Source organism: Carya illinoinensis, chromosome 13 (assembly GCF_018687715.1).
Source record: "Carya illinoinensis cultivar Pawnee chromosome 13, C.illinoinensisPawnee_v1, whole genome shotgun sequence".
In the NCBI taxonomy this organism is placed as follows: Eukaryota; Viridiplantae; Streptophyta; class Magnoliopsida; order Fagales; family Juglandaceae; genus Carya; species Carya illinoinensis.
In genome coordinates, this window is record NC_056764.1 from 34042293 (window position 1) to 34062531 (window position 20239).

General features: G+C 35.9%; 3 protein-coding genes across 3 annotated transcripts; 2 read left to right on the forward strand and 1 right to left on the reverse strand.

The window, feature by feature from the left end:
* Window positions 1-3909: 3909 nt before the first annotated feature.
* On the forward strand, window positions 3910-6617 carry LOC122292674. Its single transcript, XM_043101140.1, has 2 exons — window positions 3910-4662; window positions 6319-6617. The coding sequence occupies exons 1-2, from the start codon at window positions 4177-4179 to the stop codon at window positions 6361-6363; spliced, it is 531 nt and encodes a 176-aa protein (XP_042957074.1). The 5' UTR covers window positions 3910-4176; the 3' UTR covers window positions 6364-6617.
* A 1581-nt stretch (window positions 6618-8198) lies between these two features.
* Window positions 8199-11277, forward strand: LOC122292916. The gene is made up of 2 exons (XM_043101478.1): window positions 8199-8837; window positions 11020-11277. Exon 1 carries the CDS (start codon window positions 8309-8311, stop codon window positions 8834-8836), a length of 528 nt encoding a protein of 175 aa, XP_042957412.1. The 5' UTR covers window positions 8199-8308; the 3' UTR covers window position 8837; window positions 11020-11277.
* Window positions 11278-13482: 2205 nt separating this feature from the next.
* LOC122292336 (F-box/kelch-repeat protein At1g55270) lies at window positions 13483-19379 on the reverse strand. Its single transcript, XM_043100634.1, has 2 exons — window positions 18933-19379; window positions 13483-15133 (listed from the first exon to the last, which is right to left on the reverse strand). The coding sequence occupies exons 1-2, from the start codon at window positions 18981-18983 to the stop codon at window positions 13880-13882; spliced, it is 1305 nt and encodes a 434-aa protein (XP_042956568.1). The 5' UTR covers window positions 18984-19379; the 3' UTR covers window positions 13483-13879.
* Between the last annotated feature and the right edge of the window lie 860 nt (window positions 19380-20239).

Genomic DNA, 20239 nt, shown 5'->3' on the forward strand with positions numbered 1-20239 from the left:
GATGGTCTATGACACCAGCGACTGTAACTTTGCAAGTTAAAAAAAAAAAAAAAAAAATGAAGAAGAAGAAGAAGAAATCCGGGTAATACCCGGAACCGGATTTCCGGGTTTTTAAAAAACCCGGATGCACCCGGATTTCGAACCGGGTCATAACCGGATAGACCCGGGCCGAAACCCAGTCCGAATTTAAAAGCCGGGTTCCGGGCCGGGTACACCCAGATACCCAGTCCGAAATCCGGATGAACAGTCCTAACCTGACGTGCACGTTTCATAGATTGACCCGGCACGAGCTGTTTATATATTTGGATCATGTTGGGTCCTAACCCGTTAGAATCATAAAAAAATGAATAATGAATAGAGAGAACACAAATATTCACAAACATTCTATTTCGTCCCATCGTTGGATAATACACAAAGGAAAAAGCTACTCTCCCGCCTCATTCTTACCGCTTGATGTGATCATGACATTATGCGATTAAAAAGAACAAAAAGCCAGAGAAAGGGATGCCTTCGTCCTCGAGCTACTGAAACCAGACACTTGAAACCAAACTATCGTGAGCAAGACATAAACATTAACACCACCAACAATAACACCACCATATGCTCCAGATATGCCTCTCAACATGAAAAGGCAGCCGTTGGAAACCCAATAAGCTGCCCAGATCTAGATTACAAGCCACCCTTGAAAATTTCCGCAAACTTATAGATTTGCGTCAAAGGTTGAGCCATCAAACACATTAGGACCATAATTAGCATGCTCCAATTTAAAAGTTGATGACCGACATGAGAGAGCCCAATCTCTTTCATGAGGCTGAGAGGCATTGACTTAGTAAAATGGAGAACCCAAAATCATGTATAAGATCAGGAGGCTGAAGCTTGAGAGCAAAACCCAAATAAGAAAGCTGATTGTTGGAGTGCAATGGGGTATTTGACAGATGAAATAAGAGAGTACCGAAACAACAGCACTCCCCAAGTAAACTAAGAACACTTTTCTCACCACAATAAGCCATTTGCATGATATCTGAGGTGATGTCAAGTTCACCAGCAACAACGCTAGAGGAGTGTTCTATTTCTCTAATTTTTTGTTCTTTTTTAATTTTTAATCATTTTAACACGTGGCATGGCCACATGAAGCAGTAAGAACGAGCAGTACAAATGAGGCGGCCCGGTAGCAGCTCTTTTATGCAAAAGTCAAAAGGAAAGCTGAAAATGGATGCTATATGTTTTCAACTCAAAACCTCATTTCTAGCAAAAGATCATGCGAGAACTAAGTTTATGAAATTTATGTTTTAGTTATTTCTATGGTATTTTTCTCTTGAATTTACTAAACCTAATTAAGTGCACCCTTAATCTTATGATTACATGTCGTGTTCACGTTAAACTCACGAGTAAGTGTATTTGACAACCGACGATAGTTGATATGAAGTTACCTATAATTTTATGTTAGTGCTTCCCTTAACTAAAGAAGAAATAGGTTTTCAATCAACTACCCAAAAGAGTACAGAGTAGTGCTTCTAAACAGCTTGTAACTTGTCTCCAATCCGATCTCATTGGCATTAGTTTATGAAAAACTTTAGGCATATTTTGACTAATATACCTCTTTTTGCATTTTTTTTATCCACTTGAAATTTTGGATTAGTTATCTCCTCTATAATAATATTTTATTTTATCTACTTTGTTAATTCATTTTTTTTAACATTCCTTTATTTTTCATTTTCATAATTTCTTAGTATATAAATAAATAAAAGTATTTGTATTTAAATATAACTTTTGTGAGCCATAAGGATGTTTATAGGAAGAGAAGTGTTATTTGAAGACTTTTACACAACATATTATCCACAAGACATAATTTGATTTGTAATATTTTGTTGAACCCAAGATTTCAAGTTTTGTGTAATTATATATTTACACATGGATTTTGATGATAACAAATGAATTCAAAGAATAAAGAAGTCTCAAGCTCAAGTTGTCTACACAATGGAGTCAAGCACATCAAGGAAACAAGCATGAGCAAGAAGGGAACAAGTTCACATTAAAATTATAGAGTAATGTTGTAAATCTCTTCAAAATTCGAAATTAGGATTAATGCTCAAAATTAATATTTTATCATAAAGCATTAAAATACATTTTCCACATGTGCATGAATATTTTTGAAAATTAAATTTGAAAATTTTGAAAGATGATTGATTGTCATCTTTTGCATATGCATGCCTTGATTAAAGGGTTGAACTTTGAAAATATTAAAAATGATTGATTGTCATCTTTTGCATGTGCATGCCTTGATTAAAGGGTTGAACTTTGAAAATATTAAAGATGATTGATTATCATCTTTCACATGTGCATGTTTTATTTGAATTTTTTCAAAAGTGATTGATGCTTTTTTAGACTTATACAAAAAGTAAAAGATTAAGTTTGAATTTTTTGAAAATGAAAGTGTGCTCATTTTGTCATATGCCAAAAGTAAAAGATTAGGTTTGATTTTTTTGAAAAAGTGAATGATGTTGTCTTTGACAATTGAAAAAGAAGAACCTTTTATTTGAATTCTTTGAAAAAGTGAATGATGTTGTCTTTGACAATTGAAAAAGAATAACCTTTTATTTGAATTTTTTGAAAAAGTGAATGATGTTGTCTTTGACATGTGAATCTTTTTAAATTTGAATATGAAGTCTCATATGCCTATAAATAGATCATTTGAGAGCTTCACATTTACAACACTAAAAGCATACAACATTCATTCAAAGCTTTCATTCTCTGTTCTCTAAACATTGAGCCTTAATCCTTGTTCATTTTGAGAGATATAGTTTGCGCTGTATTGTTCTTATTTCACTCGTTGAGGAGTGTTTTCTGATAACCTACCCACTATCAGCTTTTGTATCAGAAAAAGGGTGTGTATAATCCTTGTGTGTGTAGAAAGTATTCTACATGGGGAATAGTTGAATCACCATGTGTAAGGTGATTGCAAGTGTAGAGAGTGTTCTACACGGATCCTTTGTAGCGGTGTTGTTCAAAGGTGTAATAGGTTTCTATCTCCACCTGAAGGAGGTTGAATAGTGAATTTGGGAATCCTCAAGGGGTAGTTTGAGGCGAGGACGTAGGCAGTGGGGCCGAACCTCGTTAACATACTGAGTTTGCTTCTCTCTTACCCTTACTCTTTATATTTATTGTTATTTCATATTTTGTTTATATTTTATATTATATATTTGATTTATAATTGTTATTTTTTTTTAATACAACTCAATTCACCCCCCTCTTGTGTTAGTCATCTGGGCAACATATTTAAATTTTAAAATTTATCTTTTGAATCAAATTATACCTATCTACGTAGATAGTGTGTAGTGTAAAGACATTCTTCAAGTATAATTATTCTTATATGAAATCATTATTTATCTCAAAAGTTTAAACTTATGTGTAGAGGTAGATTTATTTATTTGTATTATATTTTAACATTCTTTCTCACGTGTGTGCTAGACTCTCTCTCAATGACCAATATGTGAGATATTTAATTAAATTGAGTAAATTGTAAAGTTAGAATTCAAATTCAAAACCTCTGTTTTATACCATGTGAAAGCACTACTTATCTCAAAATTTTAAACTGATAAAAAAAAAAATATATATATATATATATATATATAATGCATGTTGACTTCTCTATGCCTAATCCAATGGAGGCACATTTTAGATCAAAGTAGTCATGTTATTGCTTGCTGGATCAAATGGCTATACCGATGCCACGTTGCAGTGTATTGATTTATCATATGGATCATATTAATTTATAAATTTCCTTTTATAAAATATTTCTATCACGGCAGTTCTTCTCTTATTTTAACGAAAGAAAAAGGAAAAAAATCTAAGGGAATCCTAGGCCTGCAGCTGCGGGATCCATTGAAACCTTTCACAAAGCTGTTTGGAGGAAAAAACTGTGTTGGTCATGTTGGAAGAAAAGATAAGGACGGGGCATTTATTGGGAAAAAAACAGATTATAGGATTCTCAAGTAAATGAACAAAATACTAACCCCTCCCTATGGTTCCGACGCCCCAGGCCCCCATATATAGCCCCACCACCCACCAAACGAAGAATACTCTCCGTTCTGGCCGGTGTCTTTTCAAAACTCATTCGGACAAACAAACAAACACTTTGCCTCCACTTCGTCTCTGGAAAAGAATTCGCCAAAAAAAATGGCTCTAAACCTGAAATCCCGTCTAGGTCTGATCCATACACTCCTCTTCTTCCTATTTACCGTCGCGACCCCTTCGCTTTCCCTCTCTGACTCCCCCACAGTCTACGAAATTCTCCCGCAATTTGGGCTTCCGGGTGGGCTCTTACCCGACTCTGTCGTCAACTACACCCTTTCCTCCGAAGATGGCCGATTCGTCGTTGTTTTGTCGAACCCATGCTACGTGCAGTTCGATTACTTGGTCTACTACGACAAGACCATCACGGGGAAGCTCAGCTACGGGTCCATCACCCGACTCAAGGGCATTCAGGTGCAGAGGTTCTTCTTGTGGCTTGATGTGGACGAGATCCGGGTCGATTTGCCACCATCCGATAGTATATACTTTCAGGTGGGGTTCATCAACAAAAAGCTCGACTTGGGTCAATTCAAGACTGTCCATTCCTGCCGCAACGAGGTGTCGGGGTCTTGCACCAAACGGATTTTTGAGGTATTGGCTTCTGTTGCGGTGTATTTACCGTCTTGAAACCCTGATTTGAACTGCTACCTTTCCTTTGACTCGTACTGGTTTCGATTATCGCGGGAAGTTTTTTTAGGGTTACATGTTAGTTAATTGTTATGGTGGGTTGATTTTAATCTTCATTTGTAAATCGTAGCAAAACTATTGAATTTTTAGGTGCTGTGCGACTAAAAAGTGTGGTTGAATGCTAGATGTTTTCGATAGCATGACTCTGCGGTGGCTGTTAGTGAAGGTAAACTAGCTAGAATTCAGGGTTGAGCCGAAGCTAAGGCTATTAGCAATTAATTACCCCCGAAGACTTGGATACATTTCGATAGATTTTATCATTACGCCTTTATTCTTGCATTGTTTTCATGCCTAAACAGTTAGTTTGATCCTTTCTTTTTCTAATTTTGATAAGGGTATTTTTCTTCGAAGGCCTCTTTGACCTTGTCTCAGTTACGTGTTGGACTTGTCTGGCCTGTAGGTTTCACTAGAGTAGAAGGTGCTATAAATGCATATGTAAGGTGTGTACAATATTCATTCTTAGGTCCTTCTGAAAATTGTGAAACTCTTATCTGGGAGCGTTCATGATGGGAGGGTGTGAAATTGTTATGTTCATGATGCAGTATTGATCAATTTTGGAACAAGGAAGACTAGGAGACTGGAATACTTCTGCTTTCTTACATGATATACTCATTGGTCTTGTCTGCTTAAGATCAGTGGTAATGTTTGTTCCAACCAAGAACTGAGGTGCTGGGCATATAGACATTAGTTTTAAACAGACTGTTGTCTTGTCTTTCCAAAGCCTGAATATGCAGTCAAAATCTTCTTTATGTGAAAGTTTTGGCTCTCCACTGGTGTCTTCGGAGGGCCGTAGCCTTATGGTAATTTGTACTAAAGGAGGCCACCAATTTGATTTCATGGTTAGCAATACCAATATTGTTCCTGGGAAGTACGTCAAGGGTGCATTTGTACCTTTGTTTCTTGCAAATGAAGAACTGTGATTTTCCTGGACAATTATATGTTATCGTTGATATTTTCTTCTGAATGGAACTGATTATATGCACTGACCTTATCATAGTTGGTGTTGCAGTATTAAGGATTACATTGTCCTCTTAACCCCTAGGAGTTGGCTCAAGTGATAAGGGCCTTAGTCTTGGAGGTATGCTCCCAAGGTTTGAACCTTTGGGTGCAAACAATTTCTGGGGCCACATACAATCAGTGAAAAGCCAATGATTTATCTTATTGATGTTTTGAGGGTGCTTTACACAGTAAAAGACATGTTGCGGTTGCATGGTCTCCAAAACAAAAAGTTTTGAGCTTCACATGGTTTCTTGAGTTTCTTCAAAGTATAAACTTCTATTGGGTTTTGTACATCGTCCAGTTTAAGTTGACGTCTTAAGTATTCTGAGTCAATTATAAACTAAAAATGATACTATAAATTGGTGAATATATGCCAAATTATGAGACCAATAACATCTGCTGAGTGATGGGTTTTTCAATGAGTTTTTATTTGGACCCTATATTTCCTTGCCCATTCTTATGTTGCCTTATTCAGATTAGAATAATTTTGTTAAAAATTATATAATGATGTGATTCAAGATGCCGAATTTCCATGTTGCCTAATCTTTTTGCTTCTTGCAGCTCCCCACTCCAGTGAATGAAATTGAGATGCTAATTACAGAATAGGCGTCAAAGAGTATGCCTGTCCAATGATAGAGTGGCACAGAAAGGTGTTGTGCAATTATCAACCTTGTAGTGCCAGATGATACAAATAGTTACTGTTGTAGAGACATATCTAAAGCAGACATGTCGTGTATATACTGGACGAGATATGATCTGGTTAAAAATGCATCCTATTTCCTCTACTTGAACTTGTACTGTATCTGTATGAAGTGGATGAACGAAATAGCTAATAAGATTTTACCAACTGTGCCAACAAAGTTCCTCTCAGCTTATCATTTTAATGTTTATTCATTTGAATTTGTTGTGTACATTTTTTACGCTCTGTGTCAGTGTGATTGTGTTTGTGCTTGTGCTTGCTGTTGGATAATTCTGAGCGTTATGGAAAAAAGTTTAATTTCATTTGTATCCGAAGTTTGGAAGTTCCCAACTCAACATCCAAAGCCAAAAGGATGTGGAAAAAGGGTCTGAATTCTTGTGTAGAAGCCTTTCTTGATGGAAGTACATTTCGTGTAGGATGCGTGAACCAATGTCTCTATTAAACTGCTTCCACCTAATTGCTGAATCACCACCCCACCCCCCCCCCCCCCCCCAAAACTGCTCCCATCACACTCTAATAAACCACCCAAAAATAATAATAATAATAATAATAATAATAATAATAATAATTAAGAAAATAAAAAATAAAAAAATAAAACCCCTCATTCCTGGAAGCTTCGCAAATCCAGCATGGGCAAACAGCAACTTCTGCTTGTTATCCGCCAGAATCATAAGCCATACGACTCCATTCAAAGGCGCCCATGTACCCATTTCGAGCCCCGATGTACGCATATGTCTAACTTACTTTTAATTAATAACTTGTACACAACTATATAATAAAATAATATTATTTTAAATCTATCATTAAAATAAAAATAATTTATATAAATATTAAATTTACATGATATAATATAGCAAGTTGAAAATATGAAGCAGCTACCAGTATTTTTCAAAAAATACAAAACAATAATTAGTGACTGACGTACAACAAATTATTTTGACCGTCGTTTTATTAGTAATGGTCCATTCACCTAGCTAGTCTTTCTGATTGAAGGCTCCATAGAAATGGCTTTGCTTAAGCAGGGATGTTACGTAATCGTTTCTTCCAAGCAACTATCAAATTCTATTTTATTTATTTATATATAAATATATATATATTTATAAAAATAGAAAATAAAAACAAATTAATTGTCTAGACCTCTTTTACACAGCAGCTATATAATAATAAAATAAAATCTCTAGAATCAAGGTTGAAGAGACGGGATATCATACGAAAAATTTTACTTATCATCTCTTATTACTATGTATGTTTAAATAAAAAAATAAAAAAAATAAATCTCTTATTAGTATGTAGTGTGGAAACGATAAGTAACATTTCGCGTATTATAAATTATGTTTGTGGCTGTAAAAATCATAAATGGATTGTAAAACTAGATTGTTGATGTTTGAAACGCTATTGTTATGTTGAATTTTTTGTTAAATCTTTAATCAAAGTTGAATGGTTATGATTATCCATTTCTTAGAATAGGGGATTGTGACGATTGAAAGGAAAATAACAAAATTAAAGATATATATAACATTTATTCTTTCTATCGATTTACGATTATATACTTCCTTTTATTTATCAGTTTGAATTTAACGATAAAATGAGAATAAAATGTTATATAATATTTAATAAAATATATTTTTTACTTTTATTTTAAGTTGAAATGATTTCTTAATCAAATCAGATTTTTAATTTGATATTATCTTTAATATATATATTCCTAATTAAAATTTGAAGGATGGAATGATGGATTAGTATAAGAAATGGAAGGAATGAGATCCTAATGCTCGATGTTCTTCCCCCAGATTAGTTCAAGTACATATACTATTATCTCACAGCCTCCACCTCGGGCGAAACTTTTCATCAATGGCTTCTCCACGCAAACTCATCTCCCTGATCTCTCTCCCCCTTGTGATTCTCGTCCTTTTCTCCGAAACCCATCTATCTTTCTCCCTCAGAAACCCAAAACTCAATACCAACCGTCTGTCCTCTCCCCTCCAACCCGTCGCAGACGTCCATGACCTCCTCCCCCAGTACGGCCTCCCAAAGGGTCTCCTCCCAAACAACGTCAAGTCCTACACTCTCTCCGATGACGGTAGTTTCACCATCGAGCTCACAAGCCCTTGTTATGTTCAGTTTGACCAGTTGGTTTACTATAACAAGAAAGTCAATGGAAAGTTGAGCTATGGGTCTGTGTCCAGTGTGTCTGGGATTCAAGCCAAAAAGTTGTTTCTTTGGGTCTCGGTCACTGGGATCCAGGCTGATAAGGATTCGGATTCGATTGAATTCTACGTCGGTGCTTTGTCGGAGAAGCTTCCGGCAAAACAGTTTGAGGACGTTCCGGTTTGTAAGAGCAAGGCGTGCACTACAGGCGCACACCCGGAGTCGATATGAGGTGATACTCTGTTTTTCTTCGCATTTGTTCTCTCATTTCGTTGAATGTATGTTACACTTTATGGGTTAATTAGAATAGGTAGAATTTTGTTTCTTTTCAATTTTTTAACAATATTTCGTGGTGGAATTTCATATTTATTAACTTGAAGAGTCGGATGAAGAATGTTGCAAACATTTTATTTGAAAGATATAAACTTTAATAAGCTTCCAAAGGAAAGTTATTTAGATGAATAGATTTGTTGGGGATTTTGGCTTTTAGCTATCGATCTAATTTTTGAGAAGGTTATCTAACTGCAAATATCTGTTGGATACAATTCCTGATGAGAAAATATTCATTAACAGGATACATTTTATGAACAATGCGATGGTCTCTTCACCACCACCACACCCCCCCCCCCCCCCCCCCCTTTTTCTCTCTCTTCTCTTTGAGTCCATGAAAGATTTTATTTTAAAACATGTGAAAAGCAAAATATGGTTTGCCTCCTAAAAATGGGGCAAAAGACAGAAGGAACAACTCTATTGATCTATTGGTTGGGATCACAAAACTAATTCAAGGATCAAAACATTGTTATGGTAGTGCATTAAGATTTCAGGAGTGATATTTAGGAAGTACTTCCACAACCACGGTGTTCTAATCTCCCTAATGGCCGTAATGGGAGTGCAGTTCTGAATCAGGAAAGTGAAGTGTGCAGGACAGTTCTACGGCTCCTCTCCATCAAGTATTATTCCATCCAAAACGTGCCTTTGTTTTTTCATTGGGCGGAAGTGGGGAAGGGTTGGACTTGTAGTATGTCTTAAAGCTTTGGAATATGACTATCCTCGGAAGTTAGAACATTCCAGGATCAAACATTCTGTTGGTTGCTATCATAAAATCTAGCTCATTAACATAAATCCTAAAATGAAAAAAGTCTTGCAAGGCTATATATACACTGGATTTCTGATTTCACATATGATTTTCTTTCCCATGCCATTTCCTGAACCTTAATCAGGGGAGATTAAACACATGTATCACATTTCTCTCTTGTTTACTCCTTGTGTACTTGAGTTCACCTTTTGCGCTTATCAATAACATTTTTTTAACTTATAATAAACATTTATCACATTTGTTATGTTGTTTTTTTCTGAAGTTCATCTGCTTTAATCATTTTTGAAATATTGACAAAAGTGTGCTCTAGGAAGATAGAGCGAGGCTTCTACAACGTAATAAATGATTACTCGTGGGATAGGCACTGTTCCCAACCTGAATCCCCAAAGAACTGGTCTTGAAGTTGCTTGCACTAATCCAAGGCTATCTCCATCATGTATCTTCCTATTAGGCTCTCATATATGACAAAATGGATATATACTTGCACTTATATAGGTACCAACCCTTTGAAGGCACTTTAGAGCCTAGGTCACATTGAAAGTTCATCTTGTTGCTGGCAAATGGATGGGTTTGGGTTAGTTCAAAGAACAGTAGAAATCAGGGCCCTTTCCAATTTATGAGTTATTATTTAAAGGTGAAGGTCAAATATTGAGCTGCTATCATATCATGTCACTATTGGTTATCTTGTGCTTATTTAGCTGTTTATTTTGCAAACTGACATATTCATTTTAACATGAAATTTCCTATTGATGAAGAATAGCACGTAGAAATCTTTGATATATCTGTTGTTAGTTGACCTTCGAAGGGGTTTTTGAAAGAAACTGTAACTGATTGTTTTTTAACTTGTCTAGTTAGAGCTTATGGCAGAGAGCCAGAATTTTCAAGAAACAAGTAGGTAACATGGACCAAATTAAAAGATGACGAGAACAGCTACTCCGTATTCTGAATCAATATAGTGTCACTTTATCCTATAGGAAGAAAAGGAAAAAGATGGGCTTGTGTGTGGGGGAGGAAGCAGGGATGGGTGGGTGGTAAAGGATCGTGTGTTTAGGCTGTAAGAAACTTTTTCTGTTCTTATAAAAAAAAAACCTTTTTCTGATCTTGAATAATTGGGTTATGACAAGGTATGCCCAACATGCTGAACATACTGGAACTACCATTTTAAGACAGATATTAAGTTATTCCATTTGGAATACTGGTATTATATGCTATACACGACCACTTCATTAAAGTTGCTCTCAAAGTCTCAGATAGTTTTTTTTTTTTTTTTTTAATATAAAGCCAAAAGTCTCTAATAGTTTTTCTGATTTTATTGCAGGCGAAGAAAATCTTTACATGCTTATGCACACCACCCATTCAGTTTGAAGCTCTCCAAGTTCGGCAATATGATGGGGCAACTGAAGCGCATATGTATATGTTTATATAGGTATTTGAGATGTTGGATGAACTGTGTACTTGTTTCCATAAATACTGAGACATTGATCTAGAAATAGATCTCCTCCTCCTCTAAGATCCATTATTAAAAAATTCAAAGTTGCATTTATATACTCCAATGTTAAAGCCGTGTTATTTTATATACGCAAATGCTTACTGTCACTCTGCGAGGAATGTGGTGGGAAAGAGGGGGAAGCCATGTTGAATATGGATGGGTATGCGTGGCAAAAATAGTCATTCCCCTGGTGGAATTCTAATAAAAAGGAAAACAAAACAATCACTTTTGGACCATTTTGGCGATGAACTTGTCATTGTAGTGATTGGAGTTTGAACCTCCTCACCTCTCTCTCTCTCTCTCTCTCTCTCTCTCTCTCTCTCGGTGTAGTAAGTAATTTGCTAAAATCAGACACTCAAGATTGTTGGTTTGGATGTCCAAACCCAAATTATCTCATTTCATTTTATATAATCATTACAATTTTTATAAATTTTCACACAAAATATAATAAACAATTCAACTTTTTCAAATCTCAATATAAAATTAATATTAAAAATTAATATTATAATAATATTTTATTCAACTTTTAACAAAATATTTTATCTTGTCTCATCTGATGTGTAACCAAACGAAATTATTTTCATGCAACTTAAAAGAATTGAACTGAGTAAGCTTTGTGTCAATGTTGATAGTTAGAAACTTTTGAAACCCATATTAATTAAAAACTAGAGTTTCTTTTTCTTTTTTTTTTCCTTCTTTTTTTTCCTTTTCAAAGTTTCGATTCATATTGGAGAACTCTGTTGGTGGTCATAGACTCATAGGACGTCGAAGTTGAAGCCTTCTGGTCAACAATGGCTATATGTGAACCTGGTTAGTTTGTTGCCATTGCGCGTTTCCTCCATTCATATGGCCTCTCCCACTACATGTGAATAGGCATGGGAATGCTAACTTTGGGATCTCCGAATATTAAAAACGCAAACCTTTGCAATTTTATTATTAAGTTAATGCTAAGGTCACCATTTCTGTATATATATATATTGATAAAGAGCAATTTGCAAGTTGGCAATAAAATAGAGTATTAAGTTGGCCTTTTCTGTATGGCCTCAGGAGCCAGGGATTTCTTTAAACTTATGAACAAGCAAGCATAACGCGGAATCTTTTTAAATTCCTCGCTTTGCTTTCACCCATACCAAACTCGTGCCTCTAATTGAATCTATAAATACATGTGTGGGCTGTTCTCTTCACACCACACCAAACAACCTTGGGCACATCTTCTCTCTCCCTCTCTCTCTCTCCTTCTCTCTCTAAAAGTTCAATACCAAGAAAAGAAGCCAATTGTGGACTATAACTTGTCCAGATAGCTAGGCAGCTGCAATGGATCATGAGAGAGAGGTATCTAGCAGTGGTGGGCAAGGGTTGAACAAGGATAAACATAATAATGCAAGGAAACAGGTCATGAAGAGACAGATAATTATGGATGATGAGCGAGACATAAATCAACTAGCTGATTCTTTTATCAAGAACTTCCGCAACCAGCTTAATATTCAACGAGAAGAGTCTTTCAAACGGTTTCAGGAGTTGATATCCCGAGGCGTTTGAGTTATGTTTCAAAATATATGCATTTGTGTGGCAATAAGGATTGATTGAAGAGGTTCATCTGTACTCCGCTCAGGCTACTTACGTTTTCTATGCTTCCACTTTCGAGTGTTTTTCTTTGGATGAGTATTTGTGACATTTTTTTCACCCATGATTTTAGATAGCGTCAAACTCCGAACTTTGCAAGTTCTACAGTTGTTTCACATTTTTCAGATCTCGTTTGGGTTTCAAAAGAAGCCACTATAGTGTTAATGACGAAAAACAAAAGTTGGAAAAATTGACTCCATTGTCATGCTCAGCTTTCTGCCTTTTTTTAAGATCTTTTGGTAGTAAGGAGGCCAGTGTTGTAGTAGATTTCCGCCAGCAGATTGGTTTCATATTTATTGTTCATCATTCAAGAGGAACTGCATGGGAACCACCCTGGACAATAACATGCCCCAAACCAAGATCCTGGATGTGATCATCCTTTCAAGTAAAGCCCAGAGCTCTATCGTGACTACTTTCTTTTACACATGGCTATCAATCTATAATCAATATCTTCGGTGTCAACCGGACCAATTTTATAACTTTGTAGTAATTTTCAATTTATATGACATCAAATGATTGATACATATCAGAAGCTCAAGCTGAAGAGTAAGAGGAGTTGGACAAGGATTTTTCAGCAATATATAACAAATATTTTTTCATCATAAAATGGTAAAGAGAGAGAGAGGGGGGGGGGGGGGTGGTTGTGGGGGGTGGAGGAGATAATGGATATACACGTAAAACCTTTTCACAACTAAGTTTTAAATGAAAACTAATGATGCATACTTGACTTCACATAGCATCTTCAAGATGACATATTACTAATATTAGATCCCACGACAAAAGACAATCACCTAACCCAAAGAAGAAGATTTACAAGTATCCGCTCCCTCATGAGCGTAAGAAATTCCCCAAATTCTATTTCCGAAACCATAGAAACCACCCTTGCCAGGTTATTGCATGTAAAGCATGCTCAGTTATGTCCGGTCTCAAATCCCTCACAAGAAATGAGCATGGAGATTTTACTAACTCAATGTTTTTCTCATAGAGTTCCATTGAAAACAACAATTTCTATTCTAAATTCCCATTCCATGGAAGTCTTTCAATAAGCAAACCATGACTCTGATTCTCATGCTTGAAGCACCTGACAGTGCACAATGTGACTCTTCAAACCACTCCGACCTGCTATACTTGACCATAAATTTGTTACAAGAGTCCTGAAATGACCTTTCCCAGCAATAATATTTTCCCAAAGACGAGGGTTGCTCTCCACCTGTTTATCCGGACTTGAAACATCAACTAGGCTGATGCTCATGTTGTTACGGATAATGCAAAGCTTTCCATTAAGGGAAACAAGAGCAGCAGCCTCAAGAGCACGAGAGCTCCCTAGATGGAGCTTGCTATCTATAAATTTGTCCCACGAATCTGTGGTTCTATTATAAACTCGAAGCTTACATCCATCAAGGCAATCCAAGGCATAGAGCTGTCCATTTAAGGAGATACTAGGGTTCCGCCAACCTGTGACCATGCCATTACTAATAGGGGTCCAGGTATTAGTTTCAGGAGAATAGGCATCACTCATGACCTCACGGTGAGACCCAAGACCTTTTAGAAACCACATTCCATTGTGAACAACTCCAATAAATGGCACCATAGCCGTGCTCATCTCTGTAATAAAGCTCCAACGACCCTTGTTGGGGTCATAAACTTCAGCAGAACGGAGAGTCCTTTGGATTCCTTCACATTCTCCACCGGCCACATAAAGGCAGTTATTTATGACACAAGAACCAAAAAAATGACGTTTTCTAAGCATGTCTGGTGCCCTATGCCATTTATTTGTCCGGGCACTATAGAAAATGACCCGTCTCATGGATCCCTTTAGTGGATCTTTTCCTCCAAATAAATACAGGCGGCATCCACTAAGAACGGCACAGCCAAAACCCAGTGCTTCAGAATATTCCCCAGGAACAGGTGGAAGTGGCTGCCATAGCTGGTAGGTAGGATCAAAAGCATGCCAAGAAATCCTTCCATCACGATCTCTTTTGATGACATAAACCCATTCTTCAGCCATCCCAAGGCTTTTCCTAAGGGAATAAAAGAAATTTCCAGCCAGAAGACGATACCATCTCCTGCAAACTAGACGAAGCTTTCTATGTTCAATACGAGGAACTCGGATCAAACAAGCAATGGCAAGATCATCAGGTAGGCCAGGCAGGAGGGGTAGCTGCACTCGAGTCCTTTCTCGTCGTAAGTTTTTGCTCTTGTGTGCATTAGGATTGATATCAGGCTGAATGCAAAGTTTTGATCCCGGGACAAATTTTTTTGCCCCAGCAACAGTTTTCAAGCCTGAATCTACTCTGCAATAGCACGATACAGAATCAACCTGCAAAAATTCCATGTTAGGATGCAAGACACATCAAGATGTATATACCAAAAATGGTGATAAACATAACCCTGCCTCAATGAGCATGTTTGTGTTAAAATATGAGAGTTAACACAAACAAGAGTGGAAACAAATGAAGCATGGTAAATTATAGAGTGCCTCACACCCAGATGATGGCAGATCTTATATTAGTTTGCCAGTAAAACAAGGCAACGCAGTATCTGCTGAAAAAGATGCACAATTACGCGTGGCTCATTCTCTTATGAGCACCATGAAATCTCACAAGCAAGGAAGGAAAGAGGCATCATCATCACTACTGTCAGTACTTTACACACAAATGTTAAGTGAACAAGAGCATTTGATTCATATAGCAGCGTTTACATCCCTTTTCATTTTCTAAAGCAAATCATAAGTCAAGGATATGAATCACCAAGGCCCTTTAGAATATATCCCCAGGATTATTGATCAGAGCTTGGAGTCTCAATTGGTTCTATTTGGAAGGGGTAGAGACTTTAGAAGATTTTATTCACAAGTGCATGATATTGAACCAAAAAGGGAAGACATTGCAACTTTCATAGAGCTTGGATGTTGGTTCTTATCTTCGTTACTAAGTCCAAGTGCTAAAGGCCTGTATCCTAGCTCAGGATGTGCATCTTCTTAGATTTTACTTGTTAGTTCCTGGATGATGTTGAAAGATAGAGAAATTGGAATTTTAAGTCATTAACTGTCTACGGAAAGTCAAAAATGCTTGATCCAAGATAATCTTCCCTATGATAACAACAGAATTTAAACAACTCAGCTAGTAGAGGAAGTTAGAGCTAACAACCAGTCCACAAAGTGCTTGAGCGTTCCATTGAGTCTAAACATTGTATATGTATATAAATATAAAAAATATAGACATAGCCACAATTGATCCTACATGACCTGGAAATTGTTTACTCTTATCCTCGCATAAGAATCCCTACAGATGCATCAAGTTACCCTTCCTTTTATTTGTAATATTTCTTTAAAGGGAAATGCTATATACTATATTCTCTTCCCACTCTTATAGTGATGATGTGCTATTATCTATAACCCTCATCAAGTTACCCTTCCTTTTATTTGTAATATTTCTTTAAAGGGAAATGCTATATCCGGTATACTACACTCTCATCCCACTCTCTTATAGTGATGATGTGCTATAATCCATAACCCTCGAATTTGTTATTTTAAAAGACAAGAGATGGACTAATGCTTGAGAGAGTAGCATATAGTATAACTCCTCTTTAAAATATACAAAAAATTCTCTCATCTTTCTAGCATCCCCTCTTTCATATATATTCTAATTTTTACAACCTCTCATATTTGTGGCCATTTTCACCCTATGTCAGGTGCTCTTATCAATTCCAACAAAGAAACCCAAGCCCGCATCTATTCATGATTCAATTTGATTTTTTGGTTTTTTACAAGCTGGCAACCAAAGTACATGGGTAGCACACAATAGAAAATTCTCATGGATAAATTTCAAAAGCTTTAAGTAAATCTTGAAGTGCATTCCATCCTCCAAAGAGATTAACAAACAAAAGTACTTCCCGTAATAATCAAACTCTTAACCAAGAAAAGAGGTAAGGCATACATTAATATTCATTCATGATACAAACCATATTATTACATTAACAAAATTAATATTAATAATCAACAAAGCCGGAACAAAACAAAGAAAGAAAGAAAGAAAAGGGCCATCATCCAAGAGACCTGTGTCTACTCACGGACACAAATAGAGACAAAAACTAAATCGTGAAAGAAAACAATGACAGATACATAGACAAGAGAGTTAACCATCATCAGAATTTATCAGTAGGCAGATACATTGACAAGTTGTTGAAGGTAATTACATATACACATAGAAAAGGGAATCAAGAACAAGATGCAATACCATGAACAATTCATAAGGTTTTCAAAACTTCGTTTGAATGGAAAATGACAAACTTTTAGGAATTGATAATATTAATAACCAACAAACAAAATAGAAGAAGGTTTAGGGCCTTGCAAAAGTAAGACTATCCACCAGTAATGGATGAGAAGAGCATACATCTGGGCAGGTATCCACAAAAAGGTGGTTGAGTAAGGAAAAAAAATTAAATTAAATGCTAAGAAAGAGAGGAGGAAAGAAATTGGAAACACTCAAAACTGAGTACTGTTACATCCCCCATAATTTCAACATAAGCATGGGATTTCTAAGCAAAATCTCAACACCTAAAGGATCAGTAACATAGAATCATTTACTAGAAATACAAAATTCTGTAGTAACATAGAATCATTTATTAGAAATACAAAATTCTATATGGGAGGAAAAAAAACCATATATGGGGTTTATGATAGTAAAACAAGAAAAAAAATAAAAAATAAAAAAAATCCTCTCGGTGTAGCTCCTAACAAGTGCATATTTTTATGATAGTAAAACAAGAAACCAGCCAAAACACACCCCACGCTATTTATATCATCCAAAAGCATTAAGATTGGCACATGATGTAGACCACATTGCCAATGGGTTCCTGGAGAAGTTCGGGGACAATTTTATGATCTTCTAAATTTACCTATCAAAAAAAGAAGTTTGTCGACAAAAGGCAAGGCTCAAAATGGGGTAAAAAAAATTCAAAGATCGCACAAGTAAGTTGATTGACCCACACTCAAGCATTTATTGGGGGAGCCCAACAGGGAGTTTGTGAGATGCCTCCAAGATTAATGCCCTACCAAATGGCACTTCTAGATGGGTCGTGACGCCCACATGAGACTCTCGTTCAACCATAATTAGTAGCTAAATTTCACACGAGATGCATGTGACCTCCATTCAATCAAACATATGTTAATTTGAAGATTTCTGATTTTTCTTAGAATTTCAATGTAATTTGATATCTTCACATAATCTAAGTATGAGCACTACTATTCTAAGGTCTCTACACGACACACTGCTTACCTAGCATAATTTGATTTGAAAAATAAATTTTAAAATTTGAATCTTACAAATCAAATATTAGCATTTAAGTGATATGAATTGTGTGCTCTACAAACCGGATTGAGATTAGAATAACTCTTTTAAGTACTCCAAGGTTGGTTTTGCCCAAATAACTTTTTCTTTTTTCTGATTTTCAACCAACAGAATCCTCTTGAGAGAGTTTTTTTAATATTCATGTGATACCAGATTAGTTCTTTGGGTTTTCAAAGAGCTGCGATATCTTTGTGTTAGCAGATTCAACTTCTCACCGCACCACATCAACAAATTAACAAGTTTTTCCCTTTAAACAAAAGAAACATTTACCCCAAAAAAAAAAACAGAGAATCAATCATCCGGTTTATAAGAGAAAATATACAGATCTAAAGACCCACTTGACTATCAGCAAAAAGCAATATACTTTATGCTTGAATAACTGCACAAAAAAATTCAGCTGTAACCACATAAAACAGCATTGAGAAGTCACTTGCAAGAGCAATATAGAATTGAAAAGCCAAACAATTCTCAGACACCTCGGCTAGTAAATTCCACAAATTCCCTGGATATATTGCACTACAACCAAAAATCTCCTTGTCGATATCTCCAAAAACCCATAAAAGGAAAATCCCAAAAGTGGGAATGCAAGTGATCAAAACAACAAACCCTCGAACACACATGCCCCCAAAATCAAGAGTTTTAAAAAACTCCTCGAACAAATGCAAAAATTTAACAACAATTCCATCTAGGTGTGCCTAAAAGTTGATGAATTTGTCGAAAATTGATACAGATTAAAAGATTAAAAAAAGGGTATTGATCTAATAGACTAACCAGTGGAGGTTGAATTCGGATGCCCCTTTGAGCATTCGAAGATTGTTCCATCTTAGAAGCACACTCTCATAGAGAAAGTCAACCGCCAAACCAAGAATCAAGAATCAAAGTTGGAGAAACTTCGCAGGGTCAGATCGAGAGCCCTTTCGTCTTTGAGCTTCGCCTTTACGGCCTTAAATCTGATCCAAAAACTGCCCACTTAAAAAAAAGAAGCCAGTCTTTTTGTTACCTTCTGTCCAAATGCTAACACATGGACACCAATCTACCTCTTCCAACTTATAACAACCACCATGACAACAACAAAGAAACGTGAGGGTCTCTCTCTAAGAAGTAAGGCCACTCTCTCTCTCTCTCTCTCTGTGCAAGTCTACCGCGTTTCTCTCTCCAGCAGAAGAGTAAAGCCGGACCCATTGGCCGCACCAACTTCTGATTTTCATAAATTGGTGAGAATCTTATTCATATTAAGTTATTATAACTACCATTGAAATATGTTTTTAAATGAAATTTCATAGTGTAATTTTTTTTTTAATTTAATTGCAAAGGTCTTATAACAGGACAAGGAGCTTTTATGAATTGATGTTGTTGTTGTTTTCTTGCCATTTATGGGTCAAACCCAATTCTGAGGGAAAGGAGAGGGGGACAACTCTTGAGGTTCTAACTTTTCAAGATCCATTTGGAATCGAATTTTGCCTTTCTATTTATTTATTTATTTTTCCCTTTCCCCTCTTAAAGCAGTTTTGTATTAAAATTAAAAAATTTAAATTTAAAGATACAAGAGAAAGAGGTGGGATACTAGCAAAGGGAACAACTACAGCTAAAGATCATAACTAGTGTTCTATAATCAATTGTCAGGGCGTGTTCCATAGAAAAGATCTATCTCCACGTCTTCAATCTAGAAAAGTAGAAAGTAGAAGAGTAATTCTCTATATAACTGTGAAATGTGTAAGCAACACATAATCGCTTTGAAAAAAAAGTACGATCTATTATTAAAAAATTAATTTTTTCATGTGAGTCTCATATTTTATTTATTTTTTTCAAAATGATTTTACAACGGTTACATAATTCAAAATCGCAAATATCTTTTCTCAAAGTAGAAACACAAGAAAATAGCTAAAATTGGATGAACAAGAATCTTCACTACACATCCAAATGACAACCAATATTAATTCAAGATGTCGATGCCAACTAGATATTTTTTTTAAAAAAATAAAATGGTGGGCTAAAAATTTCTAAGTATTTTTTACATTTTTCTATTAGTTTCCTCTCATTTGGATAGCTACATTGTTCCTCTATCCATATATATTCTA